The sequence below is a fragment of the Xenopus tropicalis genome, chromosome 8 (assembly GCF_000004195.4).
Source record: "Xenopus tropicalis strain Nigerian chromosome 8, UCB_Xtro_10.0, whole genome shotgun sequence".
NCBI classification, from domain to species: domain Eukaryota; kingdom Metazoa; phylum Chordata; class Amphibia; order Anura; family Pipidae; genus Xenopus; species Xenopus tropicalis.
In genome coordinates this window covers 95,865,195-95,891,851 of record NC_030684.2, presented here as the reverse complement: position 1 = coordinate 95,891,851, position 26,657 = coordinate 95,865,195, and the positions used below count along the sequence as shown (strand labels likewise).

General features: G+C 39.0%; 1 protein-coding gene across 5 annotated transcripts in view; it reads left to right on the top strand.

Moving 5' to 3' along the window:
- Nucleotides 1-503: 503 nt before the first annotated feature.
- The window catches only part of gng2 (guanine nucleotide binding protein (G protein), gamma 2), a 45,365-nt gene continuing 19,211 nt past the window's right edge, over nucleotides 504-26,657 (top strand). Inside the window, exons 1-2 of one of the 5 annotated variants that reach the window (NM_001005038.1) lie at nucleotides 822-860; nucleotides 25,294-25,351. Coding sequence is in view for 1 of the 5 variants with exons in the window: in XM_012968240.3 (XP_012823694.1) it covers nucleotides 659-860 (202 nt within the window). In the remaining 4 variants the exon portion in view is untranslated. Of the gene's footprint in view, nucleotides 861-14,340; nucleotides 14,483-14,757; nucleotides 14,839-14,869; nucleotides 14,949-25,293; nucleotides 25,352-26,657 lie in introns of those variants that run through there. The other 4 variants (XM_018096220.2, XM_031890365.1, XM_031890366.1 and 1 more) reach the window with 4 other exon arrangements.

The following is a 26,657-nucleotide window of genomic DNA, read 5'->3' as shown; positions in this document are numbered from 1 at the left end:
GAACAGAAGTGCTATTATACAGTCAGGGTTTCAGAATGGGAAGCAGTATTATTATACAGTCAGGGTTTCAGAATGGGAAGCAGTATTATTATACAGTCAGGGTTTCAGAATGGGAAGCAGTATTATTATACAGTCAGGGTTTCAGAATGGGAAGCAGTATTATTATACAGTCAGGGTTTCAGAATGGGAAGCAGTATTATTATACAGTCAGGGTTTTGCCAGGCACAGCAGAGCAGTGCTATAATTAGGCCACACTTTCACAATGCACAGCAGTTCTTTTATCCAGTCAGGGTTTCAGAATGGGCAGCAGTTTTATTAATCAGTTCTAGAGCTTTAAAGATTCCATCTGAGCAGATGTTGCAGTGATCCTTAATCACTGCTGCTGCCGCTTAGCTAACTAGCAAGGAACAGCCAGCCTAACAAAGCCCATATGCTTCTCTGTGAGGAGCACAAGCCAGCCCCCAACAGCGGGTTAATCATTCATCATTGGGTCCTTTTGGGGAGGAAAAGCTCCCTGACACTTCTCCATGCTGTAGCTTTCTCCCACATCATGTGCTGCTGCCACATGGCTGAGAGGCATCATGTTATTATAAATGCCAAGCTCACACACGGGGAGAAGCAGCAAAAGCCCAGCTGGTACTGACTTAAAGAGACACGAATGATGTTGCAGAAGCCCCCCAGTATAGCCAGAGGAAGTGGGCGATGTGTAGTTTCCTGCAGATTGAGTGCGATGCTTGTGGGCGGAGTCTGCTCTCTAAAGCTTCTGCTTCCCTTCCAGCTGCTGAGCTGGGAGAGTCTCACACACAGCTCTAAGGGCTACCCGCCTGCCTTGTGCATCTGTGCACCCTCACATCAGCACGGTAAGATAACTATTATTACTTGCCATTCTTTCATTTAATGTCATTTGCTTGTCTTGTTATTCTGATATTATTAGTCAATATTCATTCTTCATTTTCAACGAAAACATAACCTACTTACATATGTATATACACTATATATATATATATATATATATACACTATATATATATATATAAACATATATATATATATATATATATATATATATATATATATATATATATATAAAACATACATATATATATTTAAAGTGTGTGGGTGTGGTAGTTATGCTTTGTTGCTTTGTTTGCCCAGACTCTGATTCTGAGTGTTGTGTAGACGGTTAGTTCCCCTGTTGATACTGGAAACCTCATTCTCTGTGACCAGCAATTTCAAGATGTCAACACAATAATTCTTCCATATATTGTTACAAATGAATAGCCTATGGGCTATAATACAACCGGTTAATTGAAAATAATGTTATATATTACCAAGGGGTGTACATAGTATTTTGCCCTATAATGTGTAATTTATAAATAGATAAACACTCCCACTATTCTCTATTTCAGTAACAGAAAAAGCTTGGTGTTTTATATTTATATTTGTTCCTATGTATATATTTGCAGAATGTAATTGTGAGAAATTCAAGCTAAGAATGGTAAATGGCTTACACTCTAAACCCCCCATTTATTTCAGTTTTTTCTCATTCTACTCCCATTCATTAGTACAATGTTCTCTCTGTGAGATTTGTTTGCATAGCAGACATCTTGTTGTAAGAATGAGATTTACACTGAATTCAGAGAACAGTGAGGTACAATTTTTGTTGAAATAGAACTAATATGTGACAACAATCTTGCAATGGGGCAAATTTGCAAGAAAATCCTTCAGATGATAATTTTGTTCAAGGTGGAGTTGGAAATGCACTGTTCCTAAGGAGACATATGCATTCAGATCCATATCACTGTGATTAATGCATTGACAATATCCAATAAAATAGAAAATTACATTACATATCAGCTGCATTGTCCCTTTACATTAAACTTCATCTGCTTTGGTGTTATTGCCATGGCAACGGTGTGTGATGGGCCACATTTTAACATACCAGATATTCCATTTCAGCTTTTGTTTAAGTCTGTGGTCTACACATCTTTTTTTGGATATCCTGTGTGTGCACAGGTGTAAGGGTGTTAATTCTGCATTGGAAAGTAAGCTGCTTATATAAATCATGTATTTGTCTTCTTAATTTTACTTTCGATACAAAAAGTCTTCAGAGTTTCTCTTTGTGTGATTTAATATTGGCACTTCTCTTGCATTTTCCTTAGTTCACACACATTTTCTAAAGGAAGGGTGGAACTTTAAGATCCCATGAAACACAGGGATATGTCATGTTTTTTATACATCATGACCCTCCAACTGGCATATTCGGAGATATCATGTGTATAAGGGAATTAGTATAAGCCTAAATTGGCATCTTAATGTTACAAATGTTCACTTTCAATCAGCTAAAACAATTTTGTAGCTAACATTTGCAGTCAGTAACAGTAGCATGAACCGGAAATTCAGTTATTTGTGAACTATATATCCTTACAGTTTCGAGGAGCAAATCTTATTGATCTAAACATGAAACAGACTCAAAATAGATTCTCACTCTATTAATACAGATATCATATATCACAAGCCATTGAAAAGGTTACAGTTATAATTCAGTTTATTGGCCAGATCATCAGTAAATATGTTTTGAGGCTAAAATTGTAATCCCCTTTCCTGCCATCTGGTATGTAAATGAACTGAATGAAATCATTAACGTTTCATTCCTTTGTATAAAGCAGTTGAGGCCTGAAACAGAAGAACATAGGTATAGGTTTTATTACAGTTGAATCTACATCACTTTTTCTGTTTAAGGGTTATACAGCAGTGCATGTGCTGTATCAGACTCAGTGCCACGGGGGGCAAGTCTCCTATGTAGTAGAAGTCACACTTGTTTCTGGAGATGCACTGTGAATTAATCGCTCCTCATTGTATACCCTGACTGGAGATAATTGTTACATTGTGACATCAGTTAGCGCTGTCACTGGGTGGATCTGTGTTTTGTCCTCGTTCCAGTTGAGTAAATCTATCTCAGTTCCCTTTTGAGAAATTTCCTTCTTATTTTATATATGTGGAAATCAGCAAGGTCTTTATGTGTAAACCTAATATTAATAAGGCTAATAACAGTACAGTATATTTCAGAAATTAAAATCAGTATAAAATGTGGAATGTGCATGCCGTAAATACATATCCATGCTGATAATTTTAATATTCTCCCAGTTGTTGGTCACTTTTATGAATAATAACAATTCAGTTCTCAAATTGAGGACCCAGATAAATGCCCTCACAGTGCTTCCTTAAAACTGATCCTGAAGATAAGACTTTATCGATTAGTATATGCTGTGCCTGTGTGGGCATAGAGGGGTATACTGCCTGCTACACATTTGTCCTTAAAGAGTAAGTAAACCATTTCTATACAGCCCCCCAAATAGAATACCTTTCTCCCTGCACTGTTTCATGAAGATTCTGTATCACAAGCAGCTCAACTTTAGCTCTCTCAGCTACTTCCTTGTCTAGCGTAAATCTCCTCCCCTTTTCTTTGCTGAACTATTCTTCTCTCTGTGACTGTCGATGAGGTGTCTACTGGGCATGCTTGCTGTCTCTGCTCCAGTGGAAATCAGTCAGGCATGCACAATAGGCACCTCTTCCATTATTATAACAGAAGTCTTTGGTGACATTTTTTTTGCCCTAAATGCTTTGTGTGATACACCTAGTTGATAATAGATAATAAATGAATGTAATCACACACAAAACCACTATATTAAACAGTCACCAAGTTTATCTAGTATAAATAAATTTAAAGCAATTGGACTTGTTTGGTAATCATCTGAAACTCACAGAGGGGTTAATGCTGTGCAGTTACTTTGAAAGGATTACCAAAGTATCATGCAACTCTTCAAACAGGTGTTACTTGTTAGAGTTGCATGAATGGATGTGTGGAGAGTTTTGAAACTGCCGGGGTACAGATTTTAGAACAGCATTGTATGAAGCAGACAGATGGTGTCGAAGTCCCCCGCCTCTGTTTAGGGATGGTTTCTCCACTTTGACATGAATGGCCTCCTTTTACACCTCTTTCAAACCAGCGGTCTTCTTTGTCCAAAATGTGGACGTTGCTATTTTCAAAGGAGTGTCCCTTGTCTTTTAGGTGTAGAAATACAGCAGAGTCCTGGCCTGTAGTGTTCGCCCTCCTATGCTGAGCCATTCGCTTGGAGAGCAGTTGCTTTGTCTCACCAATGTAAAGGTCTGTGCACTCCTTGCTACACTGGACTGCGTATACAACATTGCTTTGTTTTTCCTTTGGTGTTGGATCCTTTGCGTGTACAAGTTTTTGTCTCAGTGTGTTGCTAGGTTTAAAAAACACTGGGATGTGGTGTTTGTTGAAAATTCTCCTGAGTTTCTCCGACACTCCTGCTACATATGGGATGACTATATTGTGCCTTCTCTCTGCCTCAGGACGGTTATTCCTTTTGGTGTTCCTGTTCGGCTTAGTTGCTCTTGTTTTGACAAAGGCCCAGTCTGGTTAGCCACAAGCTTTCAGTGCTCCTCTGAGATGTTTACATTCCTTGTCCTTGGACTCTGTTTCGGTTGTCACACTTTCCGCCCTGTGGGGTAGAGTTCTAATGACACCCAGTTTGTGTTCCAGCAGATGGTGGGAATCGAACAACAGATATTGATCCGTATGAGTGGGTTTCCTGTATACTTCTGTTTTCAAGATACCCCCTCTTGGATGGATATCAAACAGTCCAAAAAAGCAAGTTTGTTCTCATGGACATCCTCCCTTGTGAACTTGATGTTATTGTCCACTGAGTTAATGTGCTCTGAAAAAACTCTTCACACATCCATTCATGCAATTGACACACTGTTTGAAGAGTTGCATGATACTTTGGTAATCCTTTGAAAGTAACTCCACAGCATTCACACCTCTGTGAGTTTCAGATGTCACCTTTCTGAAGAGTTACAAAGTGCCATTGTGATTGGATTAGTGGAAGAGTATATATGCTGAGGACTTCCCATACCAGTCAGTTGAACTGAAGAAGCTGCTCGGATGAGTAGTGAAACGTCTTCAATGATTACCAAACAAGTCCAGTTGCTTTAAATTTATTTATACTAGATATACCATGACCTGGATGAATGAAAATCTTCATAGACAGTCACCAAGTTTGTTGATAAAGTTTTAAAGGACCTTCAGCAGCTGTAGTTGCTGCATTGCACCTCCTGGATATCCTTGATTTCCTTTTCTCAGGAGTTGCAGACCAATAGGAGCAGTGGGGGTAAAGTTGAAGAGGCTGCTATATAATATCCCATGTTTACAAGTAGGGCTAGAAGTTGAAGAGACTGTTGCATTGCACCCCATGGTTCTGAAGCAGATATTATTGGGCTTCTCTGTACAGAAATAACAATAAAGTCATTGTTTCTATGATAAGTGATGATAATGATGAATGGCCAAGCTGACCTGAAAAAGTGATAGCGTCCTGCATTTGGTCATGTTCTCAGAACTACGGTCAGCAGGTGGGAGTTGCAGTTTACAGTACTTTTAGGGCAAAAGGTTAAAGCTATAAGTTTTAATCTTTATACATGTTTAATGCAGCTGACTATGAACCTGTTTCTAGTTGACTTTTAGCCATGCATTGGGTCTGGGAGAAAGCAGTCTGGGCAGGAGTGCGTGCAAAGTATTATTTGTGGTGTACACCATGAGACAGAGCAGCCAGAACAATTACAGAAATAAATGTTTTATTGTAACCTCCTTCCCAGTCCTCACAAAGCCCCATAACTATTTATTCTTGTAAACAAATATTAGTCTACTGGATCATACTATAGCATTTATAAATACAGGTATAGGATCCTTTATCCAGAAACTCATTATCCACAACGTTCCGAATTACGGAAAAGACCATCTCCCATAGACTCTATTTTAAACAAATGATTCCAATTTTTAAATAATTTCCTTTATCTCTGTAGTATTAAAACAGTACCTTGTACTTGATCCAAACTAAGATATAATTAATCCTATCGGGTTTATTTAATGTTTAAATGATTTTTTAGTAAACTTAAAGCACGGAGATCCAAACTACGGAAAGATCCCTTCTCCAGAAGACCCCAGGTCCCGAGCATTCTGGATAACAGATCCTATACCTGTACTATAATGTATCCATAATAACTTCATCTTGGGTATTCTGCTGTGACATCTTGTATCACTACAGCTCTCTAGATTTTGCTGACCTATACATTTTCCATTCTCATAGTTCAGCAATGTCTAAAGTCCTGATGGTTGGACTCACTTGCATTTAACTGTAATATTCACCAGGCCATTTTAATATATGAGGGTTGTAAAAATATTGATCCTGGAAACTGTATGTAAGTAGCATGTACTGGAATGTAAGTTGGACATTGCCAAGTGTCCTGTATTTTCTTGTTTTATTTTTTTGGAAAGTCCAGAAAGTCAAGGTAAGGGAGCTAAAATGGATTTGGTCTCACTAGAAAGTGTTGGTGGTATTATTAGATAGGTGCGATGGGGGTGTGATTGCAGCAGATCAAAGACATGGTTAAAGTATTCTCAATATGATGAGCTATATAGATGCAAATATTGATGTAAGATGCACATTGTATAGTCCATACCTCCCAACATTTGAAAAGTAGAAGGAGGGACAAGAATATCTGCTGTGCGTAGCCACGCCAACTTTATGACCACTCCCCCAAACAGGCCCATTTTACAAAACCACACCCGTGTCCTCCAGCTACCCCCAGCATCCTCCCCAACATCCTCCAGCTCCCTCCCAAGCATCCCCCAGCTCCCCCTTAACTTGCTCCAGCTCCCCGCTATTATCCTCCAGCTCCCCCCTAGTATTCTCCCCAACATCCTCCAGCTCCCTCCCAGCATCCTCCCCAGCATCCCCCAGCACTTCCTCCAGCTCCCCCCTAGTATTCTTCAGCTCCCCCCAGCCTCCTCCCTTACATCCTCCAGCTCCCTCCCAGCGTCCTCTCCAGCATCCCCCAGCTCCCCCTTAATCTCCCCCAGCTCCCCCCTAGTATCCTCCAGCTCCCCCCCAGCATCCTCCCAAACATCCTTCAGCTCCCCCGCAATGTCCTCTCCAGCATCCCCCTGCTTCCTGCGGCTCCCCCTGCTCCTCCCACCACCTGCTGTGTCCGCCTGCTTCCTCCGGCTGTGTCCCCCGACTCTTCTTCTCTCCATGACGTCACACTCACGTCTCTCGTGAGGACCGCAGCTTCTGCACAGCATTCAAAATGTTAGAATGGAACAGAGCGGTGTAGAAGCTGCAGCGCTCCTGAGAGACATGAGTGTGACGTCACGAGGAGAAGAGCAGAGAGAGGGGAAATAAAGCAGGACATTTAAAAAAGAAAAATCCGTGACTGCGGGACAGGGTGGAGAAATTAGGACTGTTCTGCGTAAAGCGGGACAGTTGGGAGGTATGTCTGAAGCCCAAGAAGCCTTTTCGAATACACTGAAATAGAACGTGTCAACAATTATACTTTGTAGATTTTGAATAAAGCCTTATACTAGCATTTGGTTTTATTTATTACCAAAAGCAGATTAGTGCATAATGTCTTTGAAATAAGTCCATGGTTATTAGATAACATAACAATTTTACTGTAGCTTTGTGCTGAATGTATGATACTAGAACTGAGCGTTTCTGCTGAGCCTCAACTTTGATTAATCGGTTAAATCAAAGTTTAATTAATAGGTGTAGTGTCCTACACCTATATATATATATATATATATATATATATATATATAAGTAACGAGTAAGAATATGCAAGTTTATATGGATGTTTTTAGAAGAAGTATGTTCTTCAGTAAGAAATATTTTAGTTCATAATAGGAATGATATCCATAATAGGAATTTTCTAAAGTAAATGTTGTTATCACTGACCGAACACTCTGCTTATTATGTTGGGTTGAAACACCCCAATTTTCCCTTTGACTTTGACAGGGAAGATTTTCAAACTGCTGCCACACTTACAGCTTTGAAGCTACACCCCCCAAACTTGAATAACATAATAATGGTGTCACCCTGAATGAAACAGCAACATTTGTTGGATGACCCCAAAGTAGGAGGGGCCAACAACAGCAAATCAAATATCACCCATTGACTTTTACGGGGAAATTGAAACTGCTGCCAATCTTACAGCTTTGAGGCTGCACTCCCCAAACTTGAATCACATAGTCATGGGGTCAGCCTGAATGAAAATATGATGATTGTTGGATGCCCAAAAGTGGGCGGAGCTGTGAACAGCCAATCAGATTTTACCAATTGACTTCGCGGAAATTTAACCTGCTGCCATTCTCTCAGCAATAACACCGGGGTCCCCAAACTTTGCAGGATTAGGTAACTGCGATTCAAGGTTAGAAAAAGTGGGCGGAGCCACCAACAACCAATCAGATTTCACCTATTGAATTCTATTGGTTTGATGCCAGGGTTCCCAACACTTTGCACAGTCAGTCACTGGATGGGCAGGGCCGCCAAAAGCCAATCACATTTCTTTTATTGTTTCCAGTGGGGAAGTTTGTCACTGGGTGACTACATCCAAGTTTAGAAAAGTGGGCGGGGCCAACAACAGCCAAACAGATTTCATCTATAGACTTCATATATTTAAATTTAAACTTCTGCCATTCTGTAAATATTAATACTAAGGTCCCCAAACTTGCAGAGCTAGTCACCAGGTAACTGCAGTTCAGAGTTAGAAAAAGTAGGTGGAGCCACCAACAGCCAATCAGATTTTAACTATTGATTTTCAATGGGGAAATTCAACCTGCTGCCATTCTCACAGTATTAGCAGCAGAGTCACTAGGGGACTGCATTTTTAGGTTTTAAAAGGTGGGTGGAGTCACCTACAGCCAATCAGACTTCACTTATTGAATTTTTTTAGTTTAAATTTAAAATGCTGCCTTTCTCACACTATTTATGTCAGGGTTCCCAAACTTTGCACAGTCAGTCACTGGCTGACTATGTACTCAGGGTTAGAAAAAGTGGGCAGAGGCGCCAACAGCCAATCCATTTCCACTCATTAAATTTAATTGGTTTATATTTAAACTGATGTTATTATTTAAGTATAAATTCCAGGGTTGTTAGACTTTCCAGAGTTAGTCACTGGGTATTTGCCATTTAAAGTTAGAAAAAAGTGGGTGGAGCCTATTTACATATTTACGTTCAATGGTGAAGTGTAAAATGCTATCAGTCTCACAATTTTTATGCCTAGATCCCCAAAGTTTGCAAAGTTGGTCACTGGGGGACTGCAGTTCAAAAATAGGAAAAGTGGGTTGAGCCAATAATAGCCAATCAGATTTCATCCATTGAATTTTATTGGTTTAAATTTAAAATGCTGTCATTCTCTCACTATGTATGCCAGGGTAACTTCAACTAAAGGTTAGAAAAAGTGGGCACACCCACCAACCACCAATCACAACTTACCTAATGACTTTTACTGGTTTAAATTTAAACTACTGCCGTTCTTTAACTATTAATCCTAGGGTCCCTAAACTTTGCAGAGTTAATCACTGGGTAACTGCAGTTCCAGGTTAGAAAAAGTGGGCAGAGCCACCAACCACCAATCAGATGTCACTCGTTGACTTGGGGAAATTTAAATTGCTGCCATTCAGACACTATTAAAACCAGGGTCCCCAAACTTTGCACAGTGTTTTTTACTGTATAACTGTGGTCTAAGGTTAGAAAAAATGGGTGGAGCCAACAATAGATCAGATTTAATTCAGTGACTTCACCCTTTACAACCCAACATGAAGTTTGTTCTCAAACTTCCCTTTCCAGTTACTCTTCTTGAGTTTGGCAGTTTCAGAACTCTTCACACATCCATTCATGCAACTCTAACAAGTAACACCTGTTTGAAGAGTTGCATGATACTTTGGTAATCCTTTCAAAGTAACTCCACAGCATTCACACCTCTGTGAGTTTCAGATGTCACCTTTTTGAAGAGTTACATAGTGCCATTGTGATTGGATTAGTGGAAGAGTACATATGCTGAGGACTTCCCATACCAGTCAGTTGAACTGAAGAAGCTGCTCGGATGAGTAGTGAAACGTCTTCAATGATTACTAAACAAGTCCAGTTGCTTCAAATTTATTTATACTAGATATACTCTTCTTGTCCGACTCATGCCACGTGCTCATAAATTATAGTCCACTCTATTTTGTCTAGAACATTGCAAAAGTTCATCTTATGTCTACAATTTGTTACTCTTACTGTACAGTCCATTAGAACATATTTTATTTTATATTATTTTTAACATGTATTTATAAAGCACCAACATATCCTGCAACACTGTACAATAAATGGGTGAACATATTAAACATACACATTTTATTACAACCAAATAATAATCGATACAAGAGGTGACGTGGGCTGTGCCCAGAAGAGCTTATTTTAGTTCAGCTTAGTTAAATATAAATATGTTTTATGGTTAGTGATGGCCACATTACCTACTGTCTATTTATTAGCATTTGGGATGCTGATTTTTTACAGTGTGTAGAGAATACTGTAGCTAATATGGCAGTAATATGGCAATAATGTAGTAATACGGCAGTTACGAATGCAAAGAGCCAGAAAAGCACGGTTTGTACTGTCTACGCATGAGGATAAAGTGTATATTAAAATGTTGTTGTTGCAATTATTAAGATGAGCTTTTTAGGCATAATTTTGCTTGTGTCTGCAGCCCATGTTTGTCGTTTATATGTAGGATAGGATGAAGTACTTTCTACAGTCCGCATTGAATTATAGATGGTTTTAAGTTCCCCCTACTGTGCTCTCATGTAATATAGATGGCATAAATTGGCCCTTGCAGAACCCTGGGATACCGGAATACTCAAAGGAATTGCGCAAGTCCTCAGGCCAAAAGATATTCTAAAGGTCATGAATCCAATTTTGAATAAACAATGTGGTTATCACACAAATGCAACTACAATTAACTGTCGTCATTTTGTCAAATACATTATCAAAATCCAAATATATCATATTGCAATGGCTTCTTATAAAGGTGGCCATACATGGGCCAATACAAGCTGCCAACTTTGTCCTTCTGCACCAGATGGGCCTAAGTGACCAATATGTCAATCAGGCAGGTTTGACTTTCACATTGGATCAAGGAGCGCATCTGTGCGTTGATGCGGTCCTCAATCTGATGGGCAATTGTTATCCAATCATTGGCCTGAGAGCCAAACACTTGAGGTGGGCATATTGGTGGAAGATCCACTTGTTTGGTGACCACATAAGCAGATCTTATAATGTATGGTCAGCTTAATTAAGTACTTGCTTGCAAGTACTTGCCACCTGATCTGACTGTCTGTGTTTACCCTACAACTGTGCCGAATGTAACTTAAACTTCCCGAATTTGTAAAGCATACAGGTCTGTGTTTGCAAGACTCAGGTTTCAATCACTGCAAGAATAACTAGTAAGCAACTTTGTTTCTGATACATTAATATTGCAGATCTTTGAAAAAATTAAAATGTAAATATAACTTCTAAATAATTCATTATGTTTAAATGTAAAGGCTTGTTTTTCTTGGATGAAGTGGAAGGCACCAAGCAGTAAAATGGGGTGTTCAGTCCAAAGGTCACTTTCAGTGTGGTTAATAATAAATATCTTCTATCCTAGATATTCTTATGATAATAGTAGGATAACTGATTTGACATTGTTGTCAAATTTAAAACAATACATTTTGAACCATAAAGGAAGACTTGAAGACAAAAGTGTAAAAAACATTGTGTTAGAGTTCATTTGTAGCCTGCTCAGTCTGCTTATCCATGTTAAACAGAGAAAACCATTGTAAACATGGGCAACTGGCAGTCGGCATTTTGGTGAAACATATAACTTGTTGTACATCACTCCACTACACCTAGCTGGTAGTCATGAAATGTTTTCCTGGGTGTTCCCATGTGCACATATTGGCACACTAGCAGAAACTATGTGGTGTATACAGAAAGTACAGTATTATATTTAGATATTACATACTTTACATTGTCACATTAGTTCATAAGTCAATATGCAGTGAATGTTTCCAAACAAGTTTGCACAATGGGATGATTTTGCACAGCATCTAATAAAGAACAAACAAAGAATGAAAAAATAGAAATAGAAAAAATATTGGTCCCACACCCAAGCAGGTCAGATCAGTGCATTAGTCTGTGAATGGAGAAGGGGGTTATTATTTGCTATTGCTCTGAAATGAAAGCACAGGGCTAACAAGTTAAAATTGAATTTGTAGAATTCTATTAGTCTTCCACTAGTGTACAAATGCATGAGCTTTTGTTTTCAAAATAAAATAAAAATATTAAAAAAAAAGTTACTATACTTTAAAACCACATGGCTTGAATGGCCAAACTGGGCACAGATATACTTGTCCTATAGATAAACTATATTTGGTGACCTGTAGAAACCATTGCACTGTATGTTAAATCAGCTTAAGGCTTATTGAATGAGGATAATGTGTCTTGTGACTTTGGCTAGGACAAGTTGCAATAGAAAAAAACATTGGGGCTCATTAGCTAACACAAATTTGCACCTGCATAGTAAACCATTACAACAAATCAGTGACTGGCTTTCTTCAGCCAGCTGCAGGGAGTACAATGAATGTTAAAATGTTCTTAGCTGACATAACTGCTCTAATGAAAATGTGCCTGCTATGTGTCTCCATGCATAGGAAAATGGTGAGGAAAAATAGTGTTTGTGAAACACAGATTTATTAAATGGGTAACACTCTCTGCTAACGGCATGTTTAAATGGTTTAGAACCATCTGGTCACCAGGACAATATGCTTACCATAGTCATTGCCAATGACCACTATTGGGGTGGGGGTAGAGGGGCAGTCAGAGGTCCCAGATGGAAAAACTGTGATCTTTGCATTCCAAATGGGGTGGGGCTGAAGTTGGTGCGGTACCGGTGTGTCCTGGGCAGTGATTTGGCATAATTGGGATCAGGCATATATCATGCATGCAATTTTTTTGGGGGGGGTACTCATTTTACTTGGCAGGGCCCACCATCCTTAGGGTCTAGGTTACCAGTGGGCATTTATACTTGTGCCCCCCTGGGGGGGCTGTTATCATATTATGGAGCACCCTGATTACTGATGCGGTGCTGACAACAGGGATGTCACAGAAGATGACTTCCTGGCAATGAATAAATACTGAGGGAAATTGCCAAACTTGTTGGTAAGGCTGTTTGGCTTATAGGCAAGAGCAAGGATAGCAGACTCGCTGCTCTATGGCTATAACTATATGACCCTGGGGGCCACCCTTGGGGGGTAGCATGGGTTGCAGAGGGCTGCTCTGTATACAGTGGCAAAAAAATGTATGCTGTACTAACATAAGCACTTGTGAAGCGCTTATAGTAAATGTTAGTCTACGTGTTCTCATGGTGTTAGTACAGTGAGGGCTGTTTTGACTACAACACAGCATTCTGCAACCTGTATTCTCCCACCCCCACCCCCCTGCATACAGGCAGGGAGGGAGCAGGGGAGGTAATGGGTGTCCTTACTGGGACGCCCTCTAGTTATGGCCATGGAGCAAGGGATTGTGAGAATTGAAGTTTAATAGCTGTACTGCAGAGCAGCGTTTTTCAACCACTGTTCCGCGGCACACTAGTGTGCCGCGAGATGTTGCCTGGTGTGCCGTAGGCAGGGCACCAATGTACTAGGGGGGCACTGCTCTTGGCACCAATGTACTAGGGGGGCACTGCTGCTGGGCACCAATGTACTAGGGGGGCACTGCTCTTGGCACCAATGTACTAGGGGGCACTGCTGCTGGGCACCAATGTACTAGAGGGGCACTGCTGCTGGGCACAGAGTTACATTTTTTAACATTTTCTAATGGTGGTGTGCCTCGTGATTTTTTTCATGAAACAAGTGTGCCTTTGCCCAAAAAAGGTTGAAAAACACTGCTGCAGAGCATGAATTGACTCGTTACAATGTTGCACAATGAAGGGAGTCGAAAGTAGCAAAAAAGAAATTAAAATTCTGGGGCTCACTTATTTGCACCTGGGCAATACAGCATGGTAACAAATCAAATTTTTGCTTTTTATTGTTCTACCTGAAAAGTGTTTTACAAATGCTGATTACTGGTTGGTTAATATGGGTTACTATCCAGGAGCAAATTTCTACACTGTAGGAAAATGAGCCCCTAGTGACTAAGGTACAATTTAAAAATTGACTTTCATTGCTATTTGAAATGATATTAAAAAGAACAATAAAGGTATATTATTTTGGTAAGAAAAAACATACTCAAGCCGTTGTTCAAACTGGGATAACCCTCAGAATAAAAAAACACTCTCACGCACAGAGAAATCATGGCTGTTTTGCAAGTATCCTCCTAGGAGCACCGTCGGGTTAATAAGCAGCGCAGGAAAATCTGTCAGAATGATTCATCCACTTACCAATTTATCTGCAGTCCTGTGAGGCTCTCTGGAAAAAGTGGCCATGTGTTTGAGTTTAGAGGGCTAGGGAACAAGCAAATAATTAGTAGGGATGACTGGTTAGAGTAGCTTGGGGTGAAAGGAACAGATCTCTATGAGACGCCTGAGCATTTGAAGAAAAGGTAAGGAGAAACTTACAGAATCTAGCTGGGGCTGAAAGGAGAAGGCTTGTGTCAATTAAAAGCTTATGAGGGAATTCATAGCTAGAGTGCTACATGAATATAGGTATTTTCCAAAGAAATTTTGTTTTTAATTTGTCAGACAATAGTACTAGTATTGTATACAGCAAAATGTGCTACCCATAATATGCAGGCATGGTTGCTAATTGTTATTCCTGTTGTTCTCATGCCAATAAATTGAGACTTTGTTTCCAGGTATCATCATGATCCCTCTAAGGAATCCTTCTGGGAGATCCTCTAATCCCAAACCTCATTAAACCTGAAAAGTTCTGTCTTGCATGTTGAGGCATTCTCTCCAGGTAAATGGTGCCCAGGGATGTGTTAGTCATGTCTGCATTGGGCAGGCGTTCTTACTCAATAGATAATTGGAATCCTAATTGTCACAGGAATCTGTCTGGTTTATTAGCAGGTAAACAGCACGTGATACAAGATTATTTGGCTCTGTTCAGAATGATATGGTCTTTATTGGTTACTAGTTTATTTTTGTTTAGGTTTTTTATTGCTGTCCCTGCAAAAACACCCATCTTATCAGCAGCCTAATCCAATTAGCTTGTAGGGATTCTAAAATCAACATGTTTCCTTTTTAAATATATATTACATTTATTCTTTGTGCATTTCTAATTAGCGTTTGGTAGTTACAAATGATACCCAATTTTCATATCATTACAACTTGGGATTTTCCTTTGCTTTTCTAAACCCTCTGCTGTAAACTGTTATATACTCCATTGTATTTCAGCCCCTCTCTAAACCTACTTAATTTCTACTAATATTATTCTAGCTTGGATCTACCCCCCACCCTAAGTGACAATTTGTTACACACATTTTGATTTAGAATTTGTAATAGACATTTCCACATTTCATCTGTGGCCACTCTTTTGTGAAATATTTTACATACCCATATTGTGTTTCTGGTGTCATAAAACTTCACTTTCCTGTACTGCTTGCTTACTTTGATCACTGACTAACTGGTTAACTAGTTAACCAAGCTGTGGTTTTCTCAATCAGCTGCATAAATATTCAGTCCTAGCATGGGGAAGGCAGTAGTGCTAACATTTCCTCAGTGCTAATATCTTACAAGTGCTAGGGAAATGGCAGTTAAGCAAGGTAGTGCTATTATTTCTCAAGTGGTAGAAAAATGACAGTTTGAGAGGGCAGATACAGGGCACAAGTCACTACATTTTCTGCAAGCAACAGTGAAGAAACAGGAGAACTAAGGAAGCAAAATTAACACTCAGAATCAGAAATATATCCATTAACAAAATCCTCCTAACAAACCACTACTAAGCCATTCTCCCGATCTCTGCACTGGCTTCCAGTGCATTTCAGAATACAATTTAAACGAATGTCATTCAAAGCAGTTCACAATACTTCTCCACCCTACATTTCAGAACTTCTCTATGTACTCACAAAATAGCTTGCTACACTTCCATGGGAAGCATAGTAACATATTAAGTTCAACTTTTATATATGAAAACCTGCCTAACTGCTAGTTGATCCACTGTCAAAAACCCTTCCTGAAGTACTACAGCAAAAAATTCCTTCCTGACTCCAAGATGGCAATCGGGCCAGTCCCTGGATCAACTTGTACTAGTAAGAGCTATCTCCCATAACCCTGTATTCCCTCATTTGCTAAAAAACAGCCATCAAACCCCTTCTTGAAGCTATATAATGTATCATCCAGTAGGACTGATTCAGGGAGAGAATTCCACAACTTCACAGCTCTCACTGTAGAAAACCCTTTCCAAATATTAAGATGGAACCGTCTTCATTCCAACTGGAATGGATGCCCTTGTGTCTGCTGAAAAATCCTTCATTATATTATCCCCTTATGTATGTATATATAGTTATTATATTATTATTATTATTACATAAAGTGCCCATAAACATCCCAAACTTGGCAAGTCTTTTTTTATGACTTCTCATACCCTTTACTAGCTTAGTTGCCCTTCTTTGTACTCTCTCTAATTCAATAATATCCCTTTTGAGCACTGGAGATTAAAACTGGATGGCATATCTAGATGGGGCCTTACCAGAGTAAAATGAAAGTAAATAGTAAAATGTAAAAAAGTAAAATGAAAGAATAACCCCCTTCTCCCACTAATCAATGCCCCTTTTAATACAGCACAAAACCTTGCCTGCTGCCTGGCATTGCTTGTTATAGCCAAGTTTACTCAAGTTTCCCAGTATTAGAAAATTAGTGCTTTCTGTCACTTGCTTTAATGGGCAGATTTACTATTACCAGAAGGCAAAATCCTCCCCATCGCTGTCAGGAAGGGGCAGTTGCAGCTATCCATGAACTGCTTTTTTAGATCGCCTCTTTTCTCCTGCCTGTGTAAATAGAAGCATCTTAGAATTTGGGTCACTAAAAGTTCCTTCAGGGGTCAATAAGGCACAAACAGAGAAAGCTTTAATTTAGACAAGTGCTTATGTGTAACAGCATCACAGTGTAGTGTTTGTCCTCCAAACGGTTCTGCTTACATATTCATATTGATTATATGCTCGCCTGGCTAATACAGGAAATATTTTCTGCTTTAAATGCATCTGTTAAACAAACAAGCCATTAATGAAATGGTTCTTTGGGACTCTTTAAAGTAGTTTCGATCTAAGGTTTATGGTCTTGACTCTGACCTGTGTGGTTTTATTATACACAGTAGTTGGAATATTATTCCGGGCAGTGTTTGTGGGAAGACTTTGTTATTCGCTAACAGCATTAATCCTTCTTAATTTGTCTGCATGTTCTTTAATTAAAAATCTGACTGCTCTTGAGGACGTTATATTATATTTATCCCAGCAACAGCTCTACACATTATTTTTGCCAAACATGCACAAAAACAACATTTGGTGTTCTTGTAAATTGTTCTCCAGCCAATATCCTAGTCACATTCCAGGCTTGTTTACAGATAAAATTAACTCTACATTTCCTTTGGAATATATAGCTGATTAACTGTACAAACCAGGCACCCACATGCCCCTTAATGTGTCTTCTGCCCCTGATTTCTGGGGTACTATTTGGATTCTGATATCGGTGTTCCTCTGTTATTAATATTTTGTGCAAAATAATCTCTATTCTTGCTGCATTTAGAGTGTAGGAAAGTGTATAATACAATGTGTATAAGTTCTGTAGTGTAGTGTTTATTCTGGGACCCCAAGCATCACAGTAATTCTTGGGCAGTAATTTAGAAAATAATTACTAAATGGGATATTACATGGTATAACAATTGTTAGATATTTGTAAGCATATATATCAGGGACAGGGTTGCCACCTGGTTGGTAATTTTGCCTGTGGCCCGCCTACAAACCACACCAATACCCTTGCTTCCCTCCCCCTGTATGCCCCTAAATCCTGCCTTCTTACTGAATTTGCATCAGATTCCCACCCCATGACGTCATGGCTCTGCCTCATGACATCACAGCTCCGCCCTTTCTCGGACTCACCCACCCACCATCCCTTATATCATCAGCTGGTACAGGTCCAAAGAAAAGGTGGCACCCTAATTAGGGGTGACCAGTCTGCATTTCTACAGTTAATTTAAACATATTTAGTTCCCAAGAAATCCCCTGCCCAGCAAATTAAATTAGTGCTACCTTATACCTTTGTGTCTCTCAACAATATAATACGTAATTGGCCCCTTATAATTTTGTCAGTGAAATGAAGGTATCTGAACTGAAAATGTGAGGATTGGGTGATATTGCATGAGAAGCTGTTGGCACAGGGCAGAGATTTGGAACAGTATTAAAGTGCTATTGGGTGGTAGTGTATTGGCTTCCTGGTGGAATAATATTTTGCTTTGTCAATCTGAACACTATGTAGTGTTTTGTGTACCAAATACCAGGACATAGATTATCTCTAGTAATTTGATGCAATGGGGTGGGTCAATTAGTTTGCAGTAAATGAGACCATTGCTAAGGTCAGAGAAACCTGACAACAAAATACGGGAAGAAATTACAAAGATGACCCAAGTTAGGTTGCAGAATCTAGGGTGCGTGGATTCGGCCAAATCTGAATTCTGCTGAAAACCCAGCCTAAATGGCATGGTGACCCATTAAGAATATCTGACCTAAAGAAACAAGTGGAATTTCTGAAATTCATTTCACAGAGGTTTTTCAATTCTATTTTCATATCATGTGTCTCAAACAGCCTGTCCTATACCACAGGAACTTCTGAACCCAAGACATTAGGTTCTTTGGCTCCAGAGAAATACATCTTATTTGGCACAGCATGTCAGTTTGTTAAAACCCTGACTAGGTAGATGTCACTTTTGCTTCAACTTTTTCCCTTTTCATTGATTGCCCTATAATCAGACCCATTGGATTTGAAAAAGAGTTAGATCCTGATCAAATTTAGGCATTGGCTGTCATTGTCTTTACTGAAGCTAATAGGTGTAGCACAGAGTTTTTGATAAGTATATACAATGCCAGGGAAGTCATTTCACATTGATGGGGGGGGGATTGGAGGGATGCCATGGGGCCTATTTATTATGCTGTGTACGTTGAAAAACCGGTGTAAAAAGCTATGTAAAATAAATGTACAAGTTCGGTGTCCAAACACCAGATTTTTTGCTGCTATTTTACGTTCCTGCAAAGAAAACCACGCAAAAAATTACGCAGATTTTATGTGAATTTTGTCTGCATTTTTTATACAGCATAATAAGTCTTCTCCTATGTGTGCTGTGCATAGCGCAGCATGCCAAAAGAAGCATCTCCCACATTTGGAAGCCACACCCACTGTAATAATAAACCTCGCTCACCAATATTTCCCAGTTATAATACTTCTCAATCTCTTTTCTACTTCTCTCCCAGCAAACTTTTCTCCATTGCACTTTTTAACCTCTCCATTTTATTTGCATGCAGAAATAGAGAGGAGCAAAAGAAAGTTCCGTAATTACAATTAAATAAAAAGTACCGGGATTCAAAACATTGCTTCCCCCCTGAGGAGATGCTTTTTTACGGAAATAAAGAAGTTGAGGGATGGTATCCCCCGGCATCCCTCCCCAATTCCAGCACTGATGGTGAGGAATGTGAGATTCTAGTTATACACCATTTCAGCCTGTGCTGTATCATTTCTAGAAATCCGTACAGCTGTAAAGCTTATTGGAAAGAGCTATCAAAAGCTGATTGTGGACATAATTTTAATATCACTCACCCTCACCAGCTCACCTCTGATAAAGCTCATGGGATAATTTTGTCCCAGTTAAGTGGTCTGAGTTATTCTTCTGTGGAATCGTGATGTTGCTATGTTTCCCTTAATTCAATTAAAGAGGAAAAAAGACCCATGTGAATCTTTGTAATGACTTCATTTCATTAATTTCTCAGTTAACGATGTGAAGAGCATAGAGGTTGTGGCTAATTTTAGATGAAATAGGACATCTATTCTAATGAGGCCAGGTGAAGCAACAAGCCTAAAATTGATTTGGGCAAGGCCTTCTATAAAATAAAGAATAGAAAGACAACTTTCTAGAAGGGCTTTCTGCTATTATTAGCTGTATTATTAAGTATGTATATTTATCAGCCCAGGCTTAGCAGGTTTCAGTTGTGCCTTAAAAGTGACACGAGAAGAGAAGGGTCTATTTATAGAGATGGTGGGGTTATAACTATAAGGGGTTAAATGAGTCAGTGTGCAGTAACCATATTCCTAAGATTCGAAAATAATTCGTCTGTGGGTTTCATATTGGTAGTGTTAGGGTTTATGTAGTAACAGGGCAAAATCTGCCCCAGTGCAGTAACTTATAACAATCCTGATACTTTTTTAAGTACAGGAGTACAGTGAGACCACAATAACATTTATCCTGATCTTTATGACTTTACTCCTTTATCCTTTGCCGTTAAACTTGAGTCTTGTGTTTGTTGGTGGATGTTGGCTGAAGAAGCATACAGGTAGATTGCCAATGTGCGCTTAAGGTCCCCATACACGGGCAAGCGAGTGGATCTCGGCATGTATGGGGATCTTTATTCGCAGGTTGGCAATCTGCCTTGTGGGTCCTTACCCTAAGGTCCCCATACACGGGCAGATTGTAGCTGCCGATATCGGTCCAGATCTCGATCGGCCAGGGTAGAAAATTCAGTCGGATCGGGGACCGCATCGGCTCGTTGATGCAGTCCCCAAACCGACTGCCCCTTGCCGCCAGTATAATTTGATCGTTTGGCCCCAGGGCCAAATGATCGAATTATTTTTTTTTTAACTACACGCTCCCCGATATCGCCCACCCGTAGGTGGGGATATCGGGTGCAGATCCGCTCGCTTGGCGATCTCGTCAAGCGAGCAGATGACTAGCAGATACCCTAGAATGATAATCAGAGTTGACTTCTGATAACAAAATGTCTTATATGATTTTGCATCTCTTCTATCTTTCCCATTATCTGTACAGTATTTTGGCATTCAGTGATTAGACAGAACTACAGTAGCTTGATAATAAATGAGTTCTGATTGCAATGAGCTGTTAAGTAAAAGCACAGATGTATAGTTTGGTTCCCATAGTGCTGTTTTTGCATTTATGAATAATCACAGTGTTTTATATGCCATTTAATATATCTCAGTTCAGTATTCACACTAAACGAGAAACTCAAAATAACTTCATGAGACCATTAAGCTGTTGTTAATGATCATACCCAGGCATAAGTGATTATTTTGCAGTATGGCTTGGGATAAATGCCTGACTCAATGATTACCCAGTAAATAAGCTGTCATTTATGAATGCCAGCAAGATCGGGTGTATTCTTGCTTTGTATATATGCAGAAAGAGGGAGAACAGATGTCCCAGAAGTATTGCAATTCATGTGCTTCCCTGTAAAAAAAAGTGGGGGGACAAACCTCCCCACCACTTCTTGTTGGAATCTCAGATGCAAACTTTCTACCAAGTAGCACCTATTGCAGAATTGTAATAACTGCACTAGCTAGTACCTTACTATATAACCTTCCCACTTTTACCTCTTTTGGGTCTTATATCACCCTGGGCTTTACACACACATCTTCCCTCATATACCTTTAGGGGGGTCACATGACTCTGCTGTATCCAATGGACCACAACCCATTACAGACCTTGTTTTACACACCTGGATTAGCTATCCTAAACTCTCCTGCTGGAGTATCCATCCTCCAAACCGAGCCATACTGATGAGATTATAGTGCATTACACACTAGGGGCATGTACTGTTATTATGTATGCCCCTAAACCATATAGCTACACTATGGGGGACATTTATTAAGGCACAAACGCTCTGAGCGTATTTTGCGTGACAATTTCGTACCTTGTGCGACAATTTCGTACCTTGCTACAAATTTTTTGTGACAAAATCGTATTGTTGCGCCGAGTGCAAACGTTTCGGATTCATTCAAGCTTCTTTATCATGACTTTCCTTGGGCCAGGTTGGAGCTGCAGAGTGCCATTGATTCCTATGGGAGGCTTCCAAAATCATGCACAGAAGGATCAAAGTCGGAAAGGTTTTCCCGCTGTTTACAATCGTTCGGTACGAAAATTTCTGATCACCAATACGATATTATCGTGACTAATGCGATTTTTTTGTAAGCATTTTCGTGATATTTGCGATCTTCAGAAATTATTGTATCCAATCCGAATTTTTCCCAGTCGGGATTCAAACTCGTGATTTGATGAATGTAGCCCTAGGTGTGCAGGACATTTTATACACATATTTCGAGAAATAGACTAGGTTAGAAGAGATTGACAGGGTTATGCACAAATATGACCCAGTTGGCTAGCATAAGCTGTATGGGGGCTCCCATGTGATTGTTAAAATGCAAATATACAGATTAGAGATTAAATTTAGAGGGATGAATGACTAGTCCTTTGAGAATAAAGAAAAGCTTGTAATTACAGCAGGGCATTCTCTTTCCAATACCTTGCTCCACTATAGATTTCAAGGTGCTACTGATGGTTTAAGCTGGCTAACGTGCATTAAAAGTTGATGTTATGATCCGGCCTTTTGTGTTCCCTTCGGCTGCACAGTTCCACAGAGAAGAGGGGTTATCCTAGCAATGTATGAAGGCTGAGGCTTCATCAGAAAAGTTACATAAATGAGGGATATCAAACCCAGCTGTTGCAACAACAGTTGGAGGGCTGTAGGTTGGACATTCCTAAAGAATATTATGAAAATATCTGTTTAACAATGTTATGTTAACACATAAAGAATAATTATTCATAGTATTAAGTGTGGGAAGTGCTTACACAATCATAGAGCCTATGATTAAGTGCTAGATTAGCATGAAATGCGTTAGGCTGCATACATGGGGTATAATGTTTTAATGGATTTATAATAAAGATTCATATTTTTAAGCTTTGACTCTTTTGCAGACTTGATCTTTAAATATTTAAATTTTTTCCCTCTTTTGGCCACTAGAGGGTTGAGTCTGCAATACTTAGGGGCTGATTTACTAACCCACGAATCCGACCCGAATTGGAAAAGTTCCGACTTCAAAACGAACATTTTGCGACTTCTTCGTATGTTTTGCAACTTTTTCGGCGTCTTTACAAATTTTTCATTACCAATACGATTTTTGCGTAAAAACGCGAGTTTTTCGTAGCCTTTACGAAAGTTGCGTAAAATCTTGCGATTTTTCCGTAGCGTTAAAACTTACGCGAAAAGTTGCGCCTTTTTCGTAGCGTTAAAACTTAAAAGGTGCGAAGTTTCGCGTAAGTTTTAACGCTACGAAAAAAGCGCAACTTTTTGCACAAGTTTTAACGCTACGAAAAATCGCAAGATTTTACGCAACTTTCGTAATGGCTACGAAAAACTCGCGTTTTTACGCAAAAATCGTATTGGTAACGAAAAATTCGTAAAGACGCCGAAAAAATCGCAAAACATACGAAAAAATCGCAAAATACCGATCTTTACGAAAAAAACGCAATCGGACTCATTTCAACCCGTTCGTGGGTTAGTAAATCAGCCCCTAATAATACTAAATTCATTTACTCTGATGTATTTTTCCTACTTTGGCTATTTTCGTAAGTGTTCACATGTGTTTAAATTCAAGTTCTGCTTGCTGACAAAGAAAATCAGAGTACAACACAGGAAATAAGTGAGGAATTTTAAATAATTTCTTTAAAGATATGTCCCAAAAATTAATTGGGCTTCACCAATATGTTTTTGTGGTTTATTGTGTACTGTGTAATAATGATGTTACTGAGGTTTATTGTGATCTGTGCAGAGATGATGTTACTGAAAATGAGGCATTATTCTCGGTGTGCTTTACACATGGATTTTGCCAAGAATCTACATGGTGGTCAGGTGATACAAATTGTTTTTTACAAGCAGGAAATGTACTTTATTCTATATATAAAGAAATCAGTCTTATTTATAGAACCAGTTAGTAGGTGTAAAAGTGGATGAATCACAGTGTGCATGCTCCATGAAAGCTCTGGTTGATAAACATCATATATTATATATATAATAATGCAGGGCAGGATAGAAAGTGAAACAGGCCCAAAACCAGCCAGCGCATTTCTCATTTGTCACAGGTCTCGCTCCAAAATAGAGTCTGTTCAGGCTATCAACAGAACATGTTTCTGAATAACAGCTCTCTCTGACACCTCTATTGAAGGATTCAGCCAAGCTACCTAAACTGATAAGCGTTCCATATTTCTGTGCTGCTTCACATAACACTGCTAGTAAAACTGTGTCATATTTTAGCACAGAAATTATCAAAACTGGCCTCACTGCCTCCCATTAGGAGTATCACATATGGGGCTGGAGCAGGTTTCACCATACTGTGGGTCATAATTTGCTTAAAAAAATCTGAACTGCTAAAAATGCTCTCAGTGGTAGGTAAGGAAATAGCACCCAGCAGGAGAACTAGGAGAAGCTGTGTCATTTACAGCCTGGAGACATGAATTGAATAGCTAAGGCAATGGCTGCAGCTCTGGATAATTCATAATAAAATCAGATGGCTGCTCACACATCATTGTTACAACTTTTAAAAAACAGTTTGAAAATAACATTTTATTTGATACAATTCATTATTTTTGCAAGGCTTACAATGTTATATTTAAAGGAAAACTATACTCCCAGAATGAACAACAGATAGTTTATATCATGTTAAGTGGCCTATTAAAGAATTTGGGCAAACTGGAATATATATATCAATAAATATCCTATATATATATATATATAGATATATATATATATATATATATATATATCAGTAAATATTACACCCTTTCCCATGGTCATGTGTTCTCTCAGATATTACATGACCATAATGCAGCTTTAACTGTAACAGGAAGTAGTGTGAAAGCAAAAGACAGAACTCTGTCCATTAATTGGCAGATGTGGCCTAGCATGTATGTGTGCCTTGGCTTGTTTGAATGCACTGTGAATCTTATGATCCCACATGACAATTTTCTATTTAGGATTACCCAATAGCACATACTACTAAAAAAGTATATTTTTATGAAAATTGTTTATTTCGATGAAACAGTTTTTACATAGGAGTTTGTTTAGACCTACATTGTTTGGGGGTATAGTTTTCCTAAACAGGAAAACTAAATGTGTAGTTATTTATGACAATCCAGGAGAGCATTAAACATACAATGTATCATTAAAATGCAAATATACAGTAAAAATGCCTGATATTTAATGAGTAGTGAGATAACATTCTCATTGTTTTGCACACATACTTTATATTAATATATTGCATCACTTCATAGTAGCTCTTCTTACTCCTGGGCTATTATGCAACCATATGATCTCCGTCTGTATTTCTACACATCAGAATAACCCTGTGCTGTTCTCTGTTTCCACAGAGCAATACAATCAGCTAACCAGGACCAGAAGTGCTTGAGCACATTTTCCCTCAGACAGGTATGTTTTATTATTAGGCTGCACCACCAATAGCAAAAATACATGGGGCATATATATTATAGTGTGTAAGCCAACATCACTGGTGACCAACTGAAATGTCATTGCTAAAGATAGGAAGAATGTTTGCAGCTGAAGAGCTTATAAGACAAGGTGGTGGAAATGTAATGGCAATATTTTGACTATTCTGTAATGCTAGTGACTTGTGCAGGATCAACTACACAAAAAGAAGTATAACTCTGTCCTGCTGAGGCATGCCATTCCATCTGACTTCATGTTGTGTAGACAAGGTTTATTTTTCCAGCAGAACAATGATTCTAAACAGACATTAAAGCTGTGCCAAGTCTATTTTCTTCCAAGGAAAAGCAAAATGTGTTGGCTTTCCTTCAGCACTCACCAGACCTCAACACTTAAAATGTTTGGGGAAATATCTGAATAGAAAAAAAAGTGAAGCATATTGTACCATGGTAAGGCAAGTCTCTGGTCTGGCTTAAAGGAGTGCTGGGGTAATATGGATTTGTAAATTCTATGACTTATTGTACAGCGCTGCGGAATATGTTGGCGCTTTATAAATAAATGTTAATGTAATGTAATGTAAAATATGCCAGAGAGAGAGCTAGCAGTGATTAAAGGTGATGATTTTTGCAATTGTTCATTTTTTAAAATGTTTTGTCAATATTAATTCTACTGAAGCAGAACATCGCTGATCCGAAAAACTTCTCAATTTAAATTTATTTTAAAAAGTAATACCCTTGTCACTAAGGCATTGAAAACAACCTGCAACTGAAAAAATCAGATATACTGATGGTACTGCAGTCAGGGACCTATGGCAGATAGGGGCCCTGAGAAATGTGATATGTGGACCACGAAAGGGTTGGGGTTTATGGAAGGGATGGGTGGAGTTGTTGGTAAAATTGTGGAATTGTGGTGTGGTTGGGGAAGATCAGGGGCATGGCTGTTATATATGAGGGTTTTTTCTTTGGGGCCCCTATTTTACTTGTTGGCAGGGCCTTCCTTCCAATTTAATTCCTTAATGACAGCTTAAATGAAGGCAAAATTGCCTATTTTTTACTTCAGTTCTGCATTTACCAGTAACTGCCATTTACCTCTGTCCAACTGAAAAATGCCATGAGTAATAATGGAAAGGGGTTAATAAAAACATTATAACCACTATAGGCTGTTTCCAGTGTACTAAGTGCAAAAAAGGCTGGAATTTTTTTATGATGCAAAGAAAACCCATTTTGTGCATCAGTCTATAGTTCTAGTAACACAGTCTCCTGCAATTATAAACGTAATGCACACAAAAATC